The 16365-nt window shown below is 42.9% G+C and overlaps 2 protein-coding genes across 2 annotated transcripts in view; one reads left to right on the top strand and one right to left on the bottom strand.

Annotated features, from left to right (window-relative positions):
- LOC130357225 (gastrula zinc finger protein XlCGF8.2DB-like) overlaps positions 1 to 16365 on the bottom strand; it is a 144013-nt gene that overhangs the window by 33918 nt on the left and 93730 nt on the right. The window lies entirely within an intron of this gene.
- Positions 7067 to 8649, top strand: LOC130357230 (zinc finger protein 84-like; the record flags this gene model as incomplete). Its single annotated transcript, XM_056559836.1, is given in 2 exon segments — positions 7067 to 8175; positions 8177 to 8649. Coding segments are annotated over 2 exon segments (1260 nt in total), but the record flags the coding sequence as incomplete, so codon positions are not given.

Below are 16365 nucleotides of genomic sequence, written 5' to 3'. Positions count from 1 at the left end.
TTTTTAATAAAATTTCGTAGAGTACCATTAAAATTTTTTTTTTCAAAAATATACAGTAGTGAAGGAAAAAATTGTATCTAACCAAATGTATATTATTGGAAAAAAAAACTATTACTTTTTAAACAGGGATCAATTTATGTGTGCGGGGAAATAAAAATGTAGCCGACAATTATAAAAAAATGTATTGTGTGTGTGTTTTTCACTTTTTTGCTTTATTTTTTACATTTTTTTTAGTTACTACTCCCAGCATGGAACACACTGTTCCATGATGGGAGTAGTACTACCTGTACTAATAGACAGATTGCCCGCTGCGATCTTTCTGTATCATATATAGATGCGGCGGCGCTTTTCTATGGTCCCCTGCACTCACGTATATATACACTTATTCATATTTCCGCGGAGCTGTGATTGGCCAGATGGTTCCAGCCAATCACAGCTCTCTGTGAGAAATAGGAACATGTGTATATATACGGCCGTGCAGGGGACCATAGGAGAGCAGCTGCTGCATCTATACATTATACAGGAGCATCACAGCGGGTGTCAGGAGTGATACCCGCAGTAATCTTTCCTTTACTACAAGTACTACGACTCCCAACATGGAGTACACTCTGCCTCATGCTGGGAGCTGTAGTACCTGCATTAATAGACAGATCGAAGCGGGTGTCCTAATTTACACTTGCTGCGACCTGTCTATTAAAACAGGTACTACAGCTCCCAGCATGAGGCAGAGTGTGCTCCATGTTGGGAGTAGTAGTGCCTACGTAAGGACACATCACAGTGGATGTCACTACTGACACCCTCTGTGATCGTCCTGTCTATAGCAGAGATGGAGCAGCTGTATACATCGCTCGCATCCCTGCTCTGCACTGTACTTCGGGCAGGCTACTCATTCATTCATCTTTTCCTCAGAGCTGTGATTGGCTGCAACCATCCGGCCAATCACAGCTCTGGGTGGGAAATATGAATTCCTGTTGACATCAGAGGCCGGAGTATAGTGCAGAGAGGGCGATGTATAGACCCGCTCGCTTCTCTGCTATATTATGGACGACATATGTCTATAGTGTAGGTACTATCACTCCCAGCATGGAACAGTCTGTTCCATGCTGGGAGTAGTAGTACTACATAAAAAATGTTAAAAAGTATTTTTTTTTAAAAGTGAAACACACACTTTATTAAAAAATAATACAAATTGGGTTATAAAATATATACATTGAGTTTAATAATAAAAAAAATTCCATCACTGCTGCATCCTTTTTTTTTTGGTACCCAAGAAATTTTGGGTACCAAAAAAAAAAAAAACGCCAAGGTGCAATTTCCACACAAATGGAAAAAACGCCAGAAAAAACGCAAGAAAAAACGCATGATGACATCACTTGCACTGGCAATTTTTCAGGTGTTTTTTTAATCCCTAAAAACGCAGTGCAAAAAACCAAGTGGAGACTTAGCCTTAGGGGATGTTCACACTGAGGAATTGGGGCGGAAATCAAACAGAAATTTTCTGCCTCAAAATATTGTTACTTTTCCACAAGAACTCAGAGATTTTGCGCGGAATTTCGCACGGAATTGGCACTGAAATCACGTGGAAATGTAGGTTTCATGCGGAGGAGGAGTATCAAGTATTTCTATTCATAAAATTTTAATTTTTTCTTTCATGCGGAAATTCCGCGCCAATTCCGCGCCAATTCCACGTGGAAATGCTTCTGACTGAAAAAAAAAATAACATTGATCTCTATGGGAGAACGACGTTCTTTCATGTTCTTTCTTCAAGCGGAACAGATTTCCTCCTCAGAATTCTGCTTGAGGAAATTCCTCAGTGTGAACTGAGGGGCAGAAATTCTGCACAGCTCTATGGGGGATTTCACTGCTGAATGATTTGGAGAGGAAAAAGCGAGCAGAATTACTCGTGGAAATTCCTCTCCAATTCCTCAGTGTGAACATACCCTTATAAGGCCACTTTTTGTACACACGTTTTATCGCTGAAATAAAGTGAAGTTACCGTTGGCGCTGGATAAAGTCTGCTTTCTACATCTGCTTGGAGGAACAGCCGTGCGGTGGAGTCCGTGAGCTGACTACCTGGTCTGCATTGATACCAGAAATATTATTAGTCGTACAAACCTTCTAAATGGAAAATGTCCTATGAATGTAGACTGGGTAGGCACGGATGCAAAGAAGTATTTAGTCATTGTTTGCCATATATTTACTTTTCTTTTGACATAATGTCAATGTGCCGTCACCCCTAGGGGGCACTATTGCATAAGTAAATTGAATCAGTTACCAATCAGCCAGTTAAGTGTTAACTTTTTAAGACTAACTTAATAGTCTTCACATCCATCAATAGACAAGAGATAAGCCTGACACTTCCCAGGCACTAAACCTGGTTTACCATAGACAGGCTGGCACCAGTTGGGCTGTAACTCTATGAAGTATCACGTCTTGTCTTTAGTCTTGTAGATAAGATAAGACACTTCTTACCTCCCTATTATCTGGGCTTAGACATCTCCCCAATACATCTGTGTAGTCTATTGTTCATACCCAAACTAATAGAGCTAGAATAACATCCACACATCACAGCTTGGAGCTTATGTCAGAGTTCACATTAGGAATCATGCAAGGTCCTTATGTCTTAAAGATACAAGGCTGTATAAATCAATTACTGAGAATATAACATTAAAGGGTTACTCCACCCCTAGATATCCAAAGGATAGGGGATAAGATGTCTGATTGCGAGGGGGTCCTGCAGCTGGGACCCGCACAATCTTTGTGCAGCACCCGGTGTTCATTTAGAATGCTGGGTGTGGGCAGCGGTGGTCATGACATCACGGGCGCGCCCTTCATGATGTCACGCCACACCCCATCAATGCATGTCTATGGGAGGGGGCATGGCCCCAAGCGTTCAGAACAAAATGTTCCGAACGCTGGGGCAGCGGATTACCCCTTTAAGCATATATAGCATAGTTATATGCAGTGTGTGATATATAAAATAATATTATGTGTACACAGCAATACCATATATGTCCTTATGGATTATTTTATATGTAGTGTTTTATAAGTAGTGTTCATAAGATTATAATAACCATATTAGTTTCTCAGTTTCTTCACCCCCCCCCCCTTATTATTTCATCGTAAATACTGAGTGACCAGAGGGGCATTTGTCTTAGAGAAGGACACAGTGTAGAGAAAAATACACATGAAGAAATCTGTAACTCAACTTTACATGATCCTTCCTGGACCTGCTAACATGGCCGCCTACTTTGACAAAATGGATGCCATGGTTTTGATCATCAGGCCCAGTGATTGATTGATTTCGGGCCTACAATTATCACAACACTTTCTATGTTAATTTGCGTAAGAAATTTGGACCCTTAAATAGTAAAATCCTTATAAAGCTACTTTCACACTGCCGTCATGTTCCCGCCTTCTGATACCCGTTATTCAGCAATAATGGATAATGGATAAGGAATTATCGGATCAAATAACTGATCACAATGGATCATTACGGATGGCCAATGTTCGTTATTTTAACGGGAATTCTGTTAAAATAACGAACATCCATTATGATCCGTTATTTTATCCGTTAGGATCTGTTATTGTCCGCTAAGTTTAACCTATTTTTGGATTCCTGGTTGAGAGACTTTACTGAGCATGCTCAGATCCCAACGCAATCTGAAAAATAACGGACTCTAACAGATGCTATCAGTGGACATCCGTCATCCATAGACTAAAATGTTACATCTTTAATGGCCGTTATATGTCCGTTATTTTTGACGGAAGAACAATTTGTGCATTTACCGGTATTTCTCCCGTCAAAAAAACTGACTAGAATATTTACTGACTTCAACTGGTGTTACCGGATGATCAAAAGACCCCATTGACATTAATGGGATCCTTTGGCGGCCATTATCAGGAGTTTCGAATGGGAGAGCATGACGGGGATCATTTACAGTATGATAACGGCAGTGTGAAAGAGGCCTAATATGTTGTATGTGATATAATATGGAGGATTTCATCTATGTGAGATAAAGATCGAGAGTCCTGTGTATAGTGTCATGTCTGGAGGGAATGTTCCTCATCAGAAGGCAAAATGCTGATAGTTTCCCCTGATTATCATATGAAAAGGTCTCGGAGTCTGCCCGGTATCTCTTACAGATGTAAATAGGAGTGTGACCAATATGTCTCCACCCTGCAATACAATGTGTAAATGAAGGCTGATCCCAGGAGGCCATAGAATGCTAAAACTGGTTGGACAGGTTCTGGCCCCATTATTCTTACTTTACATATTGTAGGGGGGGGGGGGGAGGCCAATCTGATGGTGAAAAGTGTATAAAAGACCCCAGCATGGCTCATATGGGGGGAACTTACCAGGAGAATATACTTGGGACACTGGAGACACTGACTGGAGATAGAGACCTGAGTGTGTGGAGGGTCCATGTATGGTGACTAGAACATCTCTGAGGTGACTGGAAGTAGAAGGAATTATAAGATATTGTAATTGTTTCATATTTGTTGTTTATGCTGTGTGTATATTGTATGTGGGCTGGTAGGGTTGTGTCCAGGGCGGCTTTTTAGTCCCAGTCTGGCCCTGTCTGCGGCCATCACTGAACCCCACAATAATTGTAGGAAAGAGACTGGGATGATTGTTGATCCTATGTGATCACCAGTTGAGGAGATCCTTGTGCAGATTGGTTGATACCTTCTAGGGGGGATGTAACACTCACCTGGATAGAAGATAAACTAAGGTTTCTTTATGTTTTTTCCTCAGGTCTATAATATGGAATCTTTGCCGGAAAGTTCTGGAGAAACAATGAGGGGACTAGAAAACCCCATATCAGAGAATGGTAAGAGCCTTTCATACATCTTATGTTTTATTCTGTCATTATAAATTGCAGACTGAGATTCCTTAAAGGGTTACTCCAGCCCTGAGACATCTTATCCCCTATCCAAAGGATAGGAGAAAAGATGTCTCACCACGGGGATCCCGACGCCGGGGAATCTTGTATTCGCCACCCCCCTGTTTGAGCTGCACGCCGCGGTGCCAGCTCACCAACAGCCGGGTCCCGACCAAGGGGCCGGAGTATCGTGACGTCACGACTCCGACAACAGGTGACGTCACCCCCCCGCCTTCGCTATGCAAGTCTATGGGAGGGGGTGTGATGATCCTTTGGATAGCGGATAAGATGTCTCAGGGCTGGAGTAAACCTTTAAGATATTTCTTTCTGCTTTTTAGTGGTGGAGATGTATATTGTATTGATAGACATCATAGACAGGGAGTGGGCGCAGGGCAGAACACAGGTCAGGGAGATAAAGTGACGCATTTCAGGTGTTCAGAATGTGCTTAGTCATAATAAAAACTATCTGGCCGCAGCCATGTGTATATAAAGATCACATGATCTCCTACCAATGGGATTCAAATACGTGATCATGAGAGAGGAAAGTATTATAACATTATAATTGTATAAGTAAACCTTTTGGTCATTTTTTTATTGTTATCTTGGCTATTTTTGCTCAGCTTGCTGGGAGCTGTAGTACCTTACATGTTTTGGTATGCTTTTCTGTCTGGAGAGTATTGCAATTCCCTGTATTATTTGTGCTTTTCTTCTCTTGTGATCATGTATGTAAAGGGTTAATATTTTATTCAGTCCTAAGGGAAGAAGACCATGTGATCTTTAGTCATACATGACCGGGACCTGATAGATTTTAGTATGACTAAAAAAAGACCAAAATGTTTACAATTATAATGCTATAATACTTTCCTCTCTCATGATCATGTATGTGAAGGGTAAACATGCTTTCCAATCCTATTGGTAGGAGATCATGTGATCTTTATATACACAAGGCTGCAGCCAGATAGTTTTTAGTATGACTAAGGGCGATATGAACACCTGAAATGCGTCACTTTATCTCCCTGACCTGTGTTCTGTCATTTTAATGTAATGGAATAAAGAATCTTGGATTTCATCCTATATCTCTGCTGGATCTTCTTGTTCTTATATAGAATCTGTTCCATGTGACTTGTAAGTATCTAATATGATGTTAGTATTCAAGAGGGGATCAAACATATAAGTCTGGACACTATAGGCCTTTAGGTGTAACCTCTCTTCTGGGTAAAATCTTTGAAGGTTTTCTAAGAGGTTCTCTCCTGAGGTATCTCAGTGACAATAACCATATCACACACCTCAGTATTGCTGTATGAGGGATCGGTCCTGTCAATCCAATCTGATCACATTCAATGAGCAGTGCCGTTCTAGTTGTCTTTGAGTCTGTGAGATAGAAAGGGTTTAAAAATATAGGAAGATATGTGTTAATAACTGACTATAAGAAACAGTGAGGGGGTATTAAACCCTTTCTACCCCATCATGTACTATAATGATATGGCGGTATTAAGAGTGCATGGAGCGGACTTAGGAGCTGAGTCTTCTCTATACATGGTGGGTGCTGGATGTGTAAGGACTTGTTCACTTCATGATTTGCCCTTATGTAACATGTATACATTGGTATCTTATCAAATTCAGATGCCAATATATATATATATATATATATATATATATATATATATACACATACTGACATGGCCCTATTCACTTTAATAGCCCAAACATGGTCATCTAGTGACCAAGTATTTGCCATTTCCTTCATGTAGATGAGTTTTTACCAGGACATAAAATTGTATCAGACTACACTTCTGGTAAATACATGTATATGTGTGGGAAATGGGCTGAATGTAGTCACCTGTCCTGAGATATAGAGATTTTATTATCCGACCACAAATCTGCACATTTCCTCCATTTCCTACCAACCGGGCAATAAGTTTATTTTAGAAGGGGTGTGAATCATAAGCTCAGGGGGTGTGAATGTGAGGTCAATGTAAATCTCCATAAGATTCACCCCCCGGAGCCTGAGATTCACTCCCCCTTGTATAAGAAAGATATCGGAAAAGTTTGTTTCTTTATATTCTGTAAGTACCTAGAAATAAGTGATCCTGTTATCTACATGTGTTGACTGTATTGTGTTTTTCTCACTGTATTGATTTTAACATTGATCTCACACAGGAGAGAAGACATTATTATGTCCAGAATGTGGAAAATATTTTAGTAAGAAATCACATCTTGTAATTCATGAGAGAACTCACACAGGAGAGAAGCCATTTTCATGTCCGGAATGTGTGAAGAGTTTTAGTCATAAATCAAATCTTAAAAAACATATAAAAACTCACACAGGAGAGAAGCCATTTTCATGTCCAGAATGTGTGAAGTGTTTTAGTCAAAAACCAAGTCTTGAAATACATATGAGAACTCACACAGGAGAGAAGATATTTTCATGTCCGGAATGTGTGAAGAGTTTTACACGAAAAGAAAATCTTGTGCATCATATGAGAACTCACACAGGAGAGAAGCCATTTTCATGTCCGGAATGTGTAAAGTGTTTTAGGCATAAATCAAGTCTTGTGGATCATATGAGAACTCACACTGGAGAGAAGCCCTTTTCATGTCCGGAATGTGTAAAGTATTTTAGTCATAAATCACATCTTGTGTGTCATATGAGAACTCACACAGGAGAAAAACCCTTTCCATGTCCGGAATGTGTAAAGTATTTTAGTCATAAATCACATCTTGTGGGTCATATGAGAACTCACACAGGAGAGAAGCCATTTTCATGTCCAGAATGTGTGAAGAGTTTTAGTCATAAATCAATTCTTGTGGAACATATGAAAACTCACACAGGAGAGAAACCATTTTCATGTCCAGAATGTGTAAAGAGTTTTACACAGAAAGCAAATCTTGTGGATCATATGAGAACTCACACAGGAGAGAAGCCATTTTCATGTCCGGAATGTGTAAAGAGTTTTAGGCATAAATCAAGTCTTGTGGATCATATGAGAACTCACACAGGAGAGAAGCCCTTTTCATGTCCGGAATGTGTAAAGTATTTTAGTCATAAATCACATCTTGTGGGTCATATGAGAACTCACACAGGAGAGAAGCCATTTTCATGTCCAGAATGTGTGAAGTGTTTTAGTCATAAATCAATTCTTGTGGAACATATGAGAACTCACACAGGAGAGAAACCATTTTCATGTCCAGAATGTGTAAAGAGTTTTACACAGAAAGCAAATCTTGTGGATCATATGAAGACTCACACAGGAGAGAAGCCATTTTCATGTCCAGAATGTGTGAAAAGAAAATCTTGTTCATCATTTGAGAACTCACACAGGAGAGAAGCCATTTTCATGTCCAGAATGTGTGAAGAGTTTTACACAGAAAGCAACTCTTTTACAACATATGAAGACTCACACAGGAGAGAAGCCATTTTTTGTGCTTGGAATGTGCTAACTGTTTTACTACGAAATCACATCTTGTTATTCATCAGAGAATTCACACAGGAGAGAAGCCATGTTCATGCTTGGTATGTGGAAATGTTTTAGGCTGAAATCACATGTTTTTAAACATCAGATGATTCACAAAGGAGAGAAACAATTTTCATGTCCTGAATGGGCAAAGTGATTTACTAATAAAAACAAGTCTCGAGGGACATCTGAGAAGTCACACAGGAGAGAAGCCATTGTCATATATAGTATGTGGCTAATGTGTTAACCAAATATCAAATCTGTGGATCATCTAAGAACTCAGACAAAGGAGAAGTTATTTTAATGTTTAAAATGCGTAAAATATTTTTGTGGGAAAGGTTTGTGAAACATCTGAGAACTCACACAGGGAAGAATCAATAGTCCTGTGCAGTATCCTGTAAATGTTTTAGCCATAAATCTGTTGTTGTGGAAGATGTGACAGCTGACTGAGGAGAGAAGTCATTGGAATGTTCAGAATGTAGGAAATGTGTCCGGTGCACATTGTACGACCTGATGTGTCAGGACGTCTTCTAAGTTATAGTTAGAGATGAGCGAACTTTTCAAAAATTCGATTCGGCCGATTCGCCGAATTTTCCGAAAAAGTTCCTTTTGATTCGAATTTTTTTCGCGGCGAATCTATATTAAAAAAGGCTCTACAGCCTCTATAGGGGTATAGAATACTTTGCTCTGTTCTAAATCGCATATGGAGGGTGCTGGGGTAGTGAAATAATATTGTCATTCAGAATAACATTCAGATTACCGGCATCGCTTTTAGAATCACTGCTGCACAGCAGCACAATGACAGAGCCTGGTGGTAGCATCAGTGTCAGGAGACCATATAGTGACTGAATGACACAGCGTGGAGGTGTTGGCAGCATGAGGAGACCATATAGTGGCTGAATGACACAGCTTGGATGAGGCTGAAGCATGAGGACACCATATAGTGACTGAATGACACAGCGTGGAGGTGTTGGCAGCATGAGGACACCATATAGTGACTGAATGACACAGCGTGGAGGTGTTGGCAGCATGAGGAGACCCTATATTGGATGAATGGCACAGCCCGGAGTTGCCAGCAGCATGAGTAGGCACTAGGCCTTCACAATCCCTAAGATTAAAAGATGAATTAAGAAATTTAAACCGAAGATTTTGGATAGCGGGTGTTACCTATGAAAAAATTTGAAATTCCCAGACCCAGGCCCATCAGTAAATCATATATTGCCTGAATGACACAGCCTGGAGTTGGCTGATGCACAGCAGTCCTTCACAATCCCCCCCCCCCCAAAAAAAAACTCAATTTTAGAAATTTTTGAAAAAGATTTTGGATAGCGGGTGCTACCTATGAGAAAATTTGAAATTCCCAGACCCAGGCCCAGCAGCGCCATCATTTTTTTATTTGAAATTTAAAACAAACTTTGAGTGTCCCGGACCACAGCGTGTGGGCACGAAGGACCAAATCCAACAAGCCCCCACAGCAGCATCATGAAACCATATATTGCCTGAATGACACAGCCTGGAGTTGGCTGATGCACGAGTACACAGCAGGGCTTCACAATCCCCCCAAAAAACACCACAATTTTAGAAATTTTAGAAAAAGATTTTGGATAGCGGGTGCTACCTATGAGAAAATTTGAAATTCCCAGACCCAGGCTCCGCATCGGCATCAATAAACCATATATTGCCTGAATGACACAGCCTGGAGTTGGCTGATGCACGAGTACACAGCAGGGCTTCACAATTCCCCTCCCCCCCCAAAAAAAAAACCCCCCACAATTTTAGAAATTTTAGAAAAAGATTTTGGATAGCGGGTGCTACCTATGAGAAAATTTGAAATTCCCAGGCCCAGGCCCCGCAGCGACATCAATAAACCATATATTGCCTGAATGACACAGCCTGGAGTTGGCTGATGCACGAGTACACAGCAGGGCTTCACAATCCTGCCCTAAAAACACAACAATTGTAGAAATTTATGAAGAAGACATTTGGATAGCGGGTTCTACCTATGAGAAAATTTGAAATTCCCAGACCCAGACACAGCAGTGCCATCAGTAAACCATATATTGCCTGAATGACAAAGGCTGGAGTTGGCTGATGCATGACTATGCACCAAAGCTTCACAATCCCTAATAAAAAAGACAAAAAATGTTGAGAAAAAATTTTGACGAAAATTTAGGACAACAGGTGCTCTCTATATATTACCTGAATGACGCAGCCTAGAGTTGGCTGCAGCATGAGGAGACCATTGAAATGTCTGCTTTTTTTTATTTGAAATTGAAATCAAAATTTGTGTCACGGACCCTGCCGTGTAGGTACAAAGGACCTAATCTCACAAGCACCCACAGGGCTCATGTGGCCGTAAGATGTAGGCGCAACATCTCCATAGCCCTGACCGGCCATTTTTGGTTTTTGTACCTTTGTTTAAGAAGAAGCGCATATCCAAGAGTCCAGAAGACTCTATAATGCAGGACGGTGGACCACCAAAAGACATTCTTCTCTAAAATAATTTTTTATGAAATAAAGAAGAGTTCATCCCGCCCCGTATTTTTTATTGAAAATTTTAATTAAAAAATCACAAGCGTTCAATGGTGTAATGGTTATTATTCTGGAAAATTCAAGTTTATTACTGTGATAATTATCAGAAAATTGTAAAAAAAAACATTACCCAAGAGTGTTTAATAACCCCATACATTGCACCATAAATGTTGAAATTTAAATTAAGCATGTATGTATGTATTTCAAAAATCCTAAAATCAAAGGCCCAAGCCCAGAAGCATCATGAAGTCAAGTAGTTCCTGAAAGACACAGGAGCAGTCAAGATGTAGGCATAAGCAGTACCCAAGAGGCTTTCATAACCCCTTACATTGCACGATCAATCGCGATATCGAGCAATAACAGGTGTGTTATGCCCTCAGATGTCCGGGGCTGCAAGTGCGCTACACTGAACGGACCAGCGTGTGTCTATCCTTCACCGACAGGTGCGGGTAAACCGCTGAACCCCGTTCATGATAGGGATTGCAATTATTTGCCAGGAAAGAAGAATCACAACTAAGTGCGGGTCATAAGCTCGGGTTTATTAAATCCCTGCCCTTTGTACACACCGCATGTCTCTACTACCGATTGGATGGTTTAGTGAGGTCCTCGGATCGGCCCCGGCGGGGTAGGAGTAGGCCCTAGCAGAGCACCGAGAATTTAAAGATCATTGTTGAAATTTTAATTAAGCATGTATTAGCTACTGCTAAACTTCCAAAAATTAAAGGCCCAAGGCCAGAAGCATCAGTGAGGCAAGTAGTTCCTGAAAGACACAGGATGAGTCTGGAGCAGGCATTTGCTGTACCCTAGTGGGTTTCATAACCCCTTACATTTAAAGATCAATGTTGAAATTTGCATTAAGCATGTATTAGCTAATGCTAAACTTCCAAAAATTAAAGGCCCAAGGCCAGAAGCAATTGTGAGGCAAGTATTTCCTGAAAGAAACAGGATGAGTCAGGAGCAGGCATTCGCACTACCCAAGAGGGTTTCATAACCCCTTACATTTAAAGATCAATGTTGAAATTTGCACTAAGCATGTATTTAGCTACTGCTAAACATCCAAAAATTAAAGGCCCAAGGCCAGAAGCGTCAGTGGGGCAAGTAGTTCCTGAAAGACACAGGATGAGTCAGGAACAGTCATTAGCAGTTCCCAAGAGGGTTTCATAACCCCTTACATTTAAATATCAATGTTGACATTTGCATTAAGCATTTTTTTAGCAACTGCTAAACATCCAAAAATTAAAGGCCCGAGGCATCAGGGAGGCAAGTAGTTCCTGAAAGACACAGGATGAGTCACGAGCAGTCATTCGCAGTACCCAAAAGGGTTTCATAACCCCTTACATTTAAAGAACAATGTTGACATTTGCATTAAGCATATATTTAGCAACTGCTAAACATCAAAAAATTAAAGGCACAAGGCCCGAGGCATCAGGGAGGCAAGTAGTTTTTGAAAGACACAGGATGAGTCAGGAGCAGTCATTCGCAGTACCCAAAAGGATTTCATAACCCCTTACATTTAAAGATCAATGTTGAAATTTGCATTAAGCATGTATTTAGCTACTGCTAAACTTCGAAAAATTAAAGGCCTAAGGCCAGAAGCATCAGTGAGGCAAGTAGTTCCTGAAAGACACAGGATGAGCCAGGAGCAGGCAATCACAGTAACAAAGAGGGTTTCATAACCATAATTGATAACCCAAGAGGGTTTCATAACCAACCATAATTGGGAAGTGTTGGTGTAGCAGCATGGTCAATCTACTCTGAGGCATCTGGCATTGGTGGCTGGAAATCCCTGATTTATATTGACAAACGTCAGTCTCTCCACATTTTTAGTGGACAGAAGAGTTCGCCTTGGAGCCATAAATCAAGTTGCGGCCATAAATCAAGTTAGTTGCCCAGAAGTCCCGCGAATATTCAATGGTTGTTGGCATGGTCATGTCAAGGTATACCACCACCTGGTGGTTCAGGTCCAGCTTCATGTCTACCTGCTGCTGATGAGTTGCTTCACTATGCGGGTGAAGAAAGCTACTCATCAGCGACTGTAGACTCAGGCTGCTGCTGATTGAGCTGGTACTGCTCCTGCCACCTCTCACCTCCCCAACAGCCATGGCAGTGGAAGGTGAGCGCAGAGGGCCCCCCCAAGTCAGACCTGCGAGTGGATGGACCATGGGGCATCGGCCAACTGACTACGTAGAATCTCTCTGTAGTAGGTCAGTTTGTCCTCCCTCTCAGTGGGTGTAAAAAAGGCCCTCATTCTGGGCCGGTAGCGAGGGTCTAACAAGGTGGAGATCCAGAAGTCCTCAGCTGACGAATTTTGACAATTTGGGGGTCACTACGCAAGCAACTGAGCATGCATCGTGCCATTTGCGCCAGTGACTCGGAGGGACTACCTGCCTCCATCTCCACTGCATACTGCCACGGTGTGTCTGGGTCCTCTGTCTTGCCTTTCTCATAACCCTCCAGCTCCTCTGGCTGCTCCTGCTCCTCCTCTCCTGTCCGATGACTAGAAACACCGGCCATCTCATCCAACCTAAACTGTGCTCCGCTCTGCCCCTCATCCTCCTCCTCCTCCAGTTCAGCCCCCACAGGGCTCATGTAGCCTTGAGATGTAGGCGCAATGTCTCCATTGTCGTGACCAGCCATGGTTTCAATAATTTGTTGTAGGAAATGTAGGAGTGGAATTACGTCGTTCACAAATAATGTGGTTTCCTCAAAGGTCTTCAGCAAACGGCAGGTGCCACGCATGAGCTGCCACTGATTCACATGGAAGTTACACATGGGAGTACTCCTATCTGCTTGGATCATAAAGAAATCGGTGATGGCTTTTCTTTGTTCGTATAGTCTGTCCAACATATGGAGGGTGGAATTCCAACGTGTGGCAACGTCACAAATAAGACTATGTTGTGGGATACTGTTCTGACGCTGCAGCTCAAGGAAGGTGTGCTTGGCGGTGTACGAGTGGCTGAAGTGCATGCACAGTTTCCTTGCCATTTTCAGGATGCTTTGCAAATGGGGTGAAGACTTGAGGAAGTGCTTGACAACCAGATTCAACATGTGTGCCATGCAGGGCTCATGTTTCACACTTCCTTGTCGCGGCGCGGACACGATGTTCTTCCTGTTGTCGGTCACCATGGTTCCCATTTCCAGATTTTGTGGAGTAAGCCATACTCGGATTTCTTTACGAATGAACTTTAGCAGTTCCTCCCCTGTGTGACTCCGTTCGCCAAGGCAAACCATGTGAAGAACAGCTTGACACCGCCGTGCCCTACACATATGGTAAGATGAAGGGCCACCGAGATTTGGACGTGCAGTGGAGGCCGAGGACACGGTGGAGGATGAGGAGGCGGCGTCGCACACTGTAACAGGACCAACTGCCTGAAAACAAGAGCGTGGTGGAGGAACCGGTGTGACCTGTCCAAGTTGCTGTTGTGGCTGTGCAGGAACCACATTTACCCAGTGGGCCGTAAAAGACAAGAATTGTCCCTGCCCGTAGTTACAGCTCCACACGTCGGCGCTGCCGTGCACTTTTGAACACACCGACAGGCTCAAGGACTGGCCCACCTTCTCTTGTACAAACTTATGTAGGGCTGGTACTGCCTTATTTGCAAAGAAATTACGGCTTGGGACTATCCACCTTGGCTCGGCACAAGCCATTAATTCTCTGAAAGGTGCAGAGTCCACCACTTGAAAAGGGAGGGACATCAACACCAGCAACTTGGACTGGAGCACATTCAACTTCTGTGCCATTGGATGAGTAGGCGCATACCGTTGTCTCTTGGACATGGCTTCGCCGATGGATTGTTGGTGGAATGGCTGACTAAAAGCGAGAGAAGCAGGAGCGACAGAAGGATGGTTTGACACACAGCTCCCTTCGGCTGAGGTGGTGGAGCCTTGGCTGGATGAAGGAGGGAGCGGATGGCCACTGGCTGGACCACTACATCTGAGCCACTGTTCTCCCAGGCCTCTTTATGGTGGCGAAGCATGTGTTGACGCAGGGCCGTGGTGCCGACTTTGGGACCCTGGCCACGCTTCACCTTCTGCCGACTGATCTTGCTTGTGGCTACCTGAACCTCCTCCGGATGCCTTATGAAAGACTTCCACACCGCCGAGTAGCTAATTTTCCCACCTGCAGTCCGCACTAAATTACTGCTACTGGCGCCGTCTCCAGGAACCCCTGTTCCACTACCTCCCGGAAAGGTATGCTGCCGCGAAGCAGGTGGTCTCCCCTGGGAATGTTTGGCTCCTGAATTTCCACTCCTGCCACCACGCTGACTGCCAACCGTGCTACCGCCTTGCTGCCTCAAGGGCAACCTGCAACTCTCTTCTCCTGATGATGATGAAGTCCCTTCTGCACCCAGCTCCCAATTGTGATCGTCTTCATCATCATCAACAGGTGTGTGCACGTCACTGATGTCCTCCTCAGATTCCCCAACAGTGTCTGCTTCAGGACCCTGAATCCATGCAACACCGCCTCCCACGTCACTCTCCGCATCACTACTTGGCCGCCTAGTGGAGCAAGCAGTGCATGTCTCCTCCCCTTCTTGGCAGGCCAGTAGCTGCTGACTGTCCTCTATTAGATCGTCCTCAGTAAATAGTGGAGCTGAACCCACAGCATAAGATACTTCTTTAGAAGAGGGAACAGCATAGGACAAAGGCAATGGGAGGACAGGGACTGCTCCCGGGCCATGCCAACTGAGGGTTGTGTCTGAGGAACCCACCGACTGTTGACTGGGGGTGTCAGATGTCACTTGTGATGATGTGGATGAGCGTTTTAACCAATCAACGACGGCAGATGGGTTGCTGGTAGAGACTCGACCGCTGGCTGATAATGGGAGCTCAGGTCTCTCGCTGCGACTCCTGCTGCCACCAACTCTGCCTGAAGTATTTAGGCCTCTGCCACGCCTCTGTGCACATCCTGGCACTTCTCTGCCTGACATACTTAGTGCGTTTATGAGGGTATTACAATACGCTACACTACTCTTTAAACAGTATTTGTATAGAACAGCAGCAGGTGATTACTTATGGCTGTCCTATCACAGTATGTAGGCCCTTTACAGATTAACAGGTACAAGATGGTACACTACTTGGATGTACGTATGCGGTATGCACTGTTTGCACTTATGAGGGCAGTAATATTCACAGCTATACACAGAAAAAACTCAGTTTTTTTTTAAAAACACCATCCGGTGAATACTATTGTTTGGACTTTGACAGTATGGAGCAAGTTGACAGATTAAAAGGTACTAAATGGTACAATACTTGGATGTAACTATGCGCTATGCACTGATGAGGGCAGTAATATGCGCAACTATACGCAGAAAAAACACTGTATTTTTTTAAAACACCAGCCGGTGAATACTATTTTTGGACTTTGACAGTATGGAACACCTTGACAGATTAACAGGTACTAAATGGTACAATACTTGACTAAACGTATACGGTATGGACTGATGAGGGCAATAATATGCGCAACTATACGCAGAAAAAACTAAATGGTA

This window comes from Hyla sarda, chromosome 2 (assembly GCF_029499605.1).
Source record: "Hyla sarda isolate aHylSar1 chromosome 2, aHylSar1.hap1, whole genome shotgun sequence".
NCBI lineage: Eukaryota > Metazoa > Chordata > Amphibia > Anura > Hylidae > Hyla > Hyla sarda.
Note: the sequence above shows the minus strand (reverse complement) of the source record. Positions and strands in the feature narration are given on the sequence as shown.